Genomic DNA, 8,164 nt, shown 5'->3' on the forward strand with positions numbered 1-8,164 from the left:
AATCTTTATAATTGTCTTCATTATGAAATGAGGTCCTTTTCAATCCGATGTGTTTTGGATCTTCTGTGATTAGGAAAAGGTATTGTCGTTTCGTTTTCAGAACTAGTTTGCTCGTTCCACTTGCTGAAAGGATCGTTTCCGATATTTCTGAACGTGATATTTTTCATGATTATATGATGGCTCCTCTCAGATGAATTTGTAGCAATTTATATCCATTTCTTTATAGGTTTGGGCCTGAAAATTGATAATGTAAATGGCCGTTTTTTGTGTTGGTAACAATTTTTACGGAATGATTAGCTTGATTATATTTTTATTTTTTGCCAAATTGTTTATCTATATACATTTTAAAGCTTGAATATGCAGATTTTTGACCAAATGTAATTAAATTTAAGAATCGTTGTCTTTTCGTTTGAGAAAAAAACACGGTGAAGATCGTCTCACCAACGTTCTATTTCAAACGTTTGTTCCAAATTGATACACTAGTTTCCTTTTCAATCAATTTCGAGCTTATCAACGGAGCAAAACGGCCTTTTGTTGGGAAACGTGACAGCAAATAAAGACCATGCACAGTATAATCCCCTTCTTTAATCATATTGGTACTGACTCTCTCTTCACTTGTTAGCTCTCTCTAATTTTGCCAATAAATTCCCCCTTTGTCCTTGTTTGTTCCTTCGGTATTTAACTGTTTACTCTAAGTTGCCGCCTGACCGACTAAGACGGAGAGGGAAAAGAAAGAAGGAATATAGGCTCCACCCGTGTAATATTCCCTAATCTCCCTTTTATCTCCCCTCTTGTGTACCATACCTTTTACTGTCACTTTGACAGTGTCCTTAAAAGGCAATCTCTCTCCGTTCCCCTTCCTTCCATTTATTATTATCTAATAATGCCAAATTTGAATTTAAGAGTCCAGTACATGAACGTTTCATATCCTGCCAATTCTGTATACTACATATGAGCATTTTATGACGAATGAAGATCGGGTTGTGTTGCCCGAAAACAACAGTGTCCGGTATAATATATCAAAAAAATGATAAAGCGGTTGATTTTATATACAGGGATATAATCAACTTTCAGTGCTCGAAAATACCCCTATCAAAAATCTGTATTTCGTCTTAGAAATTAAATTTTTCAAAGATACCTTTTGAACTTTCGATCAATAAAACATAGGAAACAAATATAAATATTTGCAACATAAATATATACATCATGCCTTTGCGCACATTAACCATGTTTCCTTGAAGCTGCAAGTATTTTCTTGTTATTTTATGTCCTTTTTCTTGGTTCAATGCGTCAAGTTTTTGTTTAGTTTTAATTTTTGTTGCGTCTACTTAAATTGTAGTTTTATTTGTGTGTTGTAACTGATCCAAGTTCCATATACCAAAAATGGACCGCTAAAAATGGGGACAGGGAATGGTTATAGGGAGGAATTTTGAGAGATTACTGATGCGGCATGAACAGATCAAAGAAGCGTGAACAACTGAGCACATATGTTTCATGTCTCAATTCCATTATATACATCGCGTGTGAAAAACGGCTCCGATTCGTCTTTTCACAAACATAAAGCCTTAAGCAAATAATGGAAAAATATTCACAAACACCGAAACTGGAAATGGCAGAAGAAAGGGTAAAAAAGTCAATTACCGTTTTCCCCCGAATTCCATATTGATGATGAGTCATTGAAAAAAATAATCTATTTTGCTATTTTTAGTACTTATAACTTTTTTCACCCAATTAGTGCTAAATATCAACTATTAATGCAATTTTTGTCTCAATGTATTTGTTACGTTTTCCTGGGATGGCGTTAATAAGATTTATGCAAATGCAATTTATTAATCCGCATCTCAGTGGGGGGCATTTGAAACTTAATACCTCCTTTCCTCTATTTGACAGATTGTGCCCAAGGGTTGTAAAAAGAGAATGGGGGAAAGTGAAAATTGAAAAGGACTTTTAGAGACAAAAGAGAAAAGATAAGAAGTAATTATTTGGCGGAGAGGCAGGGAGGGGGTTGAGCTAAGAAGTGCTTATTATCTATTCAACTAAAATATCGATTCTGATGAATGAATGCCTTGCTTTTTAAATTAAATCGCGAATAAAAACAGCAGAATTTAAGGTAAAAATAAAAGCAATGACCGACTAGTGTTGATTTGCCGATTAGTTCAGTGAACTGTTAAATCAACTTAAATCTGACAATAGATTCAATCAGTTTAATAAAATTACAATAAAAATGTTGTATTTGTCAGAAATTAAGAACGTCAGAAATTAAGAATAAAGAAAAGTAATTTAATTTTTCGTAACTTGATTGCATGGTCCCGGCTTTCTCGTTTATTGTTTTTGTTTACTTTCGATCTAATGCACCATTTGGGTTTGGAATCTTTGGTGGATGGGCGTTGTGATTAATCTGCGTGATTTCCTAAACTTTGTTCTGATCGTTTATCACAGCCTGAGGACACTTTGCTGTGTTTACGAAATAGAATACAAAGTGATAAGGGGGAAAATTGTGACAGGAACAGGAAATGAGCGGCAGTTGTGCAACTTCAAAGCACATTTATGCATTCCGCTTCCACCCCCCGATACTATCGACCCATAATCTCATTCCCACGGGGCTAGCAAAAATCTTGGAAAAGGCTAAGAAAAAGGGGGGAATTAGTAGAAAGAACGTGAGGGGGAAATATATGGAGTCTATGAGACTGATGGGTGGCGGGAAAAGAGGAAAAGGGAAATTTGGGAAGGGGAGAGAGGTGTAATGGTACTTGAGGGGATTCCTAATCATCACCCTTTCGCCCCTTTATTTGCCTGTATTCAAATGCACCCAACTGAACAACGCTCCATTCTCTTGATTGTCAATGGAGGAATTGTTAATTTTGTTTGTTCATGAGTTAAAATATGTTCACACCTTGATTGATGAGTTCACGTTGCATGAAATGAAATAACTCCTCTTGCCACATCTGCTGCAATAAAAAGTAAAATCAATAAATATTCAGATTTTTTAAACCTTATTTGAGATTGTTACTCTAAAATCATCTCAATTGAGAAGATACAATTGAAATTATATATTTCTCTGAAATTCTATGTAATTAATTCGGTGATTATATTGTACATTGTTTTATTTCCGGTAACTTGTATGCCCTATTGTATAGTTTTTAGTAAACTTTTAATGAACTGCAATGCCTGTCAAATTGATCAAATAGAGCAAATAAATTAATTCTTCATTGCGAAGCTCTATTTGGCACAAAGATGTTTTCTGCCCATTAGTGGGCAGAAAACATTTTCAGTTGGGCAGAAAACATTCTCACTAGTAAAGCTTTCATTTAATGGAGTCAAAGCTTTCATAGTTCAGTCAAGTTCAATAATTCCCCTAACTCATGACAAGTTAGTTACTCACATTGTCGGCTCTAGAATAGGATGAAGCTTTGAACAATTCAGGTCGCCAGATGTTCGCAATAACGGCCAACGTGACTGTCCTATTTTATCAGAAAGGCTGCGCGCCAAAATCAAGTAGAGCGTAACGTAATTTTGTAGGGCGAGCCAATAGAATTCTTTGCGATATCCCCGCTTATCTTGTGACTGACCGTCTAGACTATGACAGATATGCGTGGGGGCAGCGACAAAAATTTAAAATTCAAATCACGCGGCTGTTTATGAAATAGTGATACTAAGTCACATTTAATTGGAAACTAAAGAAATCCGAATCATAACAAGAAACTGCTCCTTAATTATTTAAAAGATCTAGAAAAAAAATTTGGATGCTTTTTTGATGATCAGAACACTGAATTGAAAAAAATAAACACTTTTTTTGAGAAAATTCATCTATTTCGGCAGAATAACCAAGTATTTTTTTCGTAATTAATCGCAACAAATTATTCTTTCAAACCTATTTTGGATATCCAGAACTTGTTTTTATATATTGATGTCGACTACTCATTTTTTTTTCAGAAATAGCGGCCAAAGCTAACAACAATATTCTCATGCAGTGGATTTTTCTGATTTAGCCATGCTTGTTAGCTCAAGTACCTGGACGAATTCAAGCGGTCATTCTTATGCCTATATTGGTTCAGGTGGCGCCACGCAGTGGAATCTGTTTTCAACTCTCCATTACAAGTCCTCTTTTGGTTTTTGAATTTTTCATGAAGGTCGCTTTCTGACGGATTTTGAAATACTATTCTAAAATATCAAGGTATCATTACAAAAACAGGCTGAAATGTTTACACTGAAATTGATGACTGAAAATCTTTGAAAATTACTCAGAAAGTACATGTATTAAATGAAGATTTCCATTCTTTTACTTCAAATGCCCTCGAAACTTGCCTAGCTTCCGACGCGTACATGGACGCGAGAGTTAAAAACCGCAGACAGTTACAGCTTCGTGTCATAAAGGAAGCATACAATTTTTGTGGGAAATATAAAGTGACATCATTTTGTTTGATGAGTAGGGGTTATAAATAGCGTGGGATGAAAAAGGCGCGGAAAAGAAGCTTAACTTGTAAGACACGCGGGCGGGGTGGTTATTACTAATACTTGATGTGGTAAACTATGGAATAAATTAAAGAGTTGAATTGTTTGTAGATGGATTTGTTCACATGCTTCAACAACCCATTCACTCTCCCCCAACAGGGGAACTTTTTTTTGCTGCTATCGACCTGACCTGTAATAGTGAAATATTATTCTGTTGTGTTGTTCCCCTTTATTTATGAGGGCGGAAGTATTGCGTGTGATTATTGCGTATTCTTTCTTGCAACTGCAGCTTGTTGTGCCTGGATATTTTACTTGTATCTTTTTGCAGAAACTGCAGTAGTAATAGCTCACTTCAATACATTTCTGCTTGCGTCGTCAGTTGAGTTGAGGTGGAAGAAGTAAAAAGGGAAATCTAGGGATAGAAGCAAATAGAAAAGGATAGGTTGATGAAATACAAACAAAGAAAGAGACCGTCCATTTTAGAATTAATTCAACTTTCATAATGTTGATGGGATAATTTGTGTGCTACATTTCACTTGTATGATTTCACAAATTAAAAGTCCATTAACAAAATTCCGCAACAAAAACAATCTTGTCAAGTTTTTATTCCACTTGTTTTTCATCATTGTTTGTGATAGAATAGGGATGATATTGATTTTATTCAATCTAAATTATCAATAAGAAAACGCAATCGTTTTAGTGCAATTTTCATTTTGCAAACAATTTTTATGCAATTACTGTTTTTCAAGTCCCCAATTGATGTGTGAATTGAATTTAACTTCTAAGTTGGTAATATCATTTCCGATAATGCAAAGAAAGTCACCTGACATTTTTATCACAAGTGTGGTATTGCAATTTTTGTAGCAATAAATTTAAGTTGTTATAAAAGACACTCATGCAAACGTTTCTTCGTTTCTTCAGTCTGTTATGTCAAAAATATTTTTTCGATTAAACACTGCCTACGTTGAGAATCAATGTAGTTTTTTTCAATAAATGAATTGCAAACATTTAATCATCGATTGTTTTTTTTTCAGCTGGAGCACTTTGATCATGGCCAGTCTGCAAACGCCAGAAGTGATGATTGTAATCGGCCTAGCGGGAATTCTGCTAATTGTTATCCTGATTGCCTGCATCACAATCATGGTGTGCATGAACAGACCAGCCGGGTACAACGGAATGCGGCCGAATAGAGTGTACTATTATGGGAATGGGACTAATGGGTCAATGCACCAACCGCCCAGTACTACCAACTCACAGAACATTACCCAGAGTCTATACATTTATGGTGACGGGGGCAGGTGAGACAATATTTATTTGTTTGTCTCTTCTCATGTTTCAGTAGAACACGACTATAGTGACAAACTTTGCCACGTATGGAACATAAATCCTTTGCTTTGTCGCTTTGAGTCATTTGTCTGCGTCATAATCGGCTTAAACTGATAATTTGTGCGAGTATTTTTCCTCGAATTTCTTAAAGCCATGTGTTTATTTTCTTAAACGCGTGCTGACTGAATTTCATGAGAAATCTTCCATTGTTTCGGAACCGCAAATTTTGAACCACAATTGCAACTAATTCATGATCAGTTAACTGAGTTTGAGCATTTTGAGCAACCCATTGAATGTTATTAAATTACCGTTTTCATTGAATTACCATTCTTTTCAATCAGATTAAGGAATTATGGAATTAGTTCTCCCGTAGCCACACCCTGCTCTATAACCAGTTTCCAGCCTTGGTATAATATATCACCTGTTAGGATATTTATCATTTTAAATAGTGCCATGCGTCTTGAATAACACAACTGCAATTTTTGAAAAAAATATATTGAATGGAAATAGAACTGATGGGAAGTTTTTCGAAATTTTGATGGAGCTTTCCTCCAACAAAAATCAAGCAAAATAGATATATGGAGTTTTGAAACTCTACCATTGTGCTAGGGGGTCAAAACGCGCTACTACTGTGAAAATGGACCAGTACTGGATTTGAACCAGCATCTCTTCCTTGCAAGCCTAGTGTGCTACCCAATTACACCAACTGGTCTTAAGCTCTCGAACTTGGGCATCTCTTATAACCCGTTCTCACGTTCTTTCTCGTTCCTCAAGACTTCATTTCTCTAGCCAAGTATACCTTGAACAAGTAGAGCTTCTTGTCAAGCTTATCTTATGCATAATTTAGATAAGGTTGCTCTCTCTCTCTCAACCTTCTAACAATTTGGAACCTTCAGAACCCCGTCTTAATTAGCTAACAAATTTTCGGCAATATCCACACAAACATCCAATTTTCAGTTGAAAGTTTTTTTGAGCTGTTAAGAGTGATTATTTGTCGGTGAAATGCATGGTGAAAACTAAATTCCTTCTGAATTTCATTCGGTATTGCGATATCTTCCGACGTTTTTTTCAATGTTCCCTGACTATTTCATTTTCAACTTTTAGCCGAGAATTATTGTGAGTTGAGAAAAACATAATTAATTGAACAAAGATTAGTACTTGGCCTCACTTAAAATGGAGATCTCATTAGGTAGAAAGCCACAATATTAAAACTGCAGAAAATACTAATTGTTAATGATCATCAACAGATAACAGTTCTTAATGAATTGTACGAAACTTGGAATGACTGATTGTAATATAGGAAAAGATGACTGTTATCACGAGTATTAATTACTTATTAGACAACTGTGACAGTTTGTTCAACTTCTCTATTTCAGGTTAAATAACAACAGAGACATGCGCGACTACTTGCGACCTTAAACGCCACAAACAATTCCATCACCCACTGCAAACAAACCTAGGTCATTCCTCAGAAGTGAACAAACTACAGCCACTCACACACATTTCAACTCATCAGGACTATTCAGCAATTCTAACCAATCCTTGCAAAAAAACAGATCCACCTTTTATGATAGACTGTTATTGTACCAAAGACGTGACAAACGTGAGATAATACGACTAATGAATGAATGAAGTTTTCCACAGCTACTCATAGCCCGCCCTTGTTGTGCTGCCACGAACTTATTTGACATTTTGACATTGGAGATGAAGATCTCTGTGATAAAAAATCCACTTCAAGATTGGAAAACTGTGCTAAGATGGACAGATAGTGATCTACTTTTTCTCGATTGTCGTCTGCTAGTTATGTTGATGTAAATGAACTCTCGAAGATCGTTATAAAGATTAAAAGTGAACTTAGCTGCTATTTTACACATGTCATTTCTATCTTTCCTAATCTACTCTTGCTAGTTTATCAGCAACAGAAAGAAAAAAATTTGATCAAGTGTCTTTTTGTGTAACAAGTAGCTATCTCTAGTAAAAATGAGCATATAAAAGTTGGATGAATATTTGGCGAAGGAGTGCTATGCAATTTTTAGAATGTCAAGAATGAGATATCACCAGTTTTGATTAACAAAAGGTCGTCAATAACGCGTTTCTTTCATACACGCGCTTTCATTCAATTTTGTTGACCTTTTCCCATGGCCTTCTTGAAGGGCATGTTTCGGAGCCTGAATGCGCAGCATAGATGAAAGACACATTGAGAGGTATCAGATAACTAATAGATTATGAAACAACAAAGTGAAGGTATGCGAAGCGAAACGGGGTCAATAGACTATTAGCCAAGAAAAGTTAGCACTGGTCTATTAATTTGAGTTTTTTGAGGCCAAGAGAATGGGATTATTGACTTGGGTTGTGTTAGAACATCGATCAAACTATAGTCGTGAAC

At 35.5% G+C, this 8,164-nt stretch overlaps 1 protein-coding gene across 2 annotated transcripts in view; it reads left to right on the forward strand.

Annotated features, from left to right (window-relative positions):
* The window catches only part of LOC142358585 (uncharacterized), a 34,626-nt gene extending 26,906 nt beyond the window's left edge, over positions 1-7,720 (forward strand). For both annotated transcript variants that reach the window (XM_075410009.1, XM_075410008.1), the window contains exons 7-8: positions 5,487-5,750; positions 7,155-7,720. In XM_075410009.1, the coding sequence (XP_075266124.1) occupies positions 5,487-5,750; positions 7,155-7,197 (307 nt within the window). In that variant the 3' untranslated portion in view covers positions 7,198-7,720. The remainder of the gene's footprint in view (positions 1-5,486; positions 5,751-7,154) is intronic.
* Positions 7,721-8,164: the final 444 nt, after the last annotated feature.

Source organism: Convolutriloba macropyga, chromosome 2 (assembly GCF_964194025.1).
Source record: "Convolutriloba macropyga chromosome 2, txConMacr16.3, whole genome shotgun sequence".
Taxonomy (NCBI): Eukaryota; Metazoa; Xenacoelomorpha; order Acoela; family Convolutidae; genus Convolutriloba; species Convolutriloba macropyga.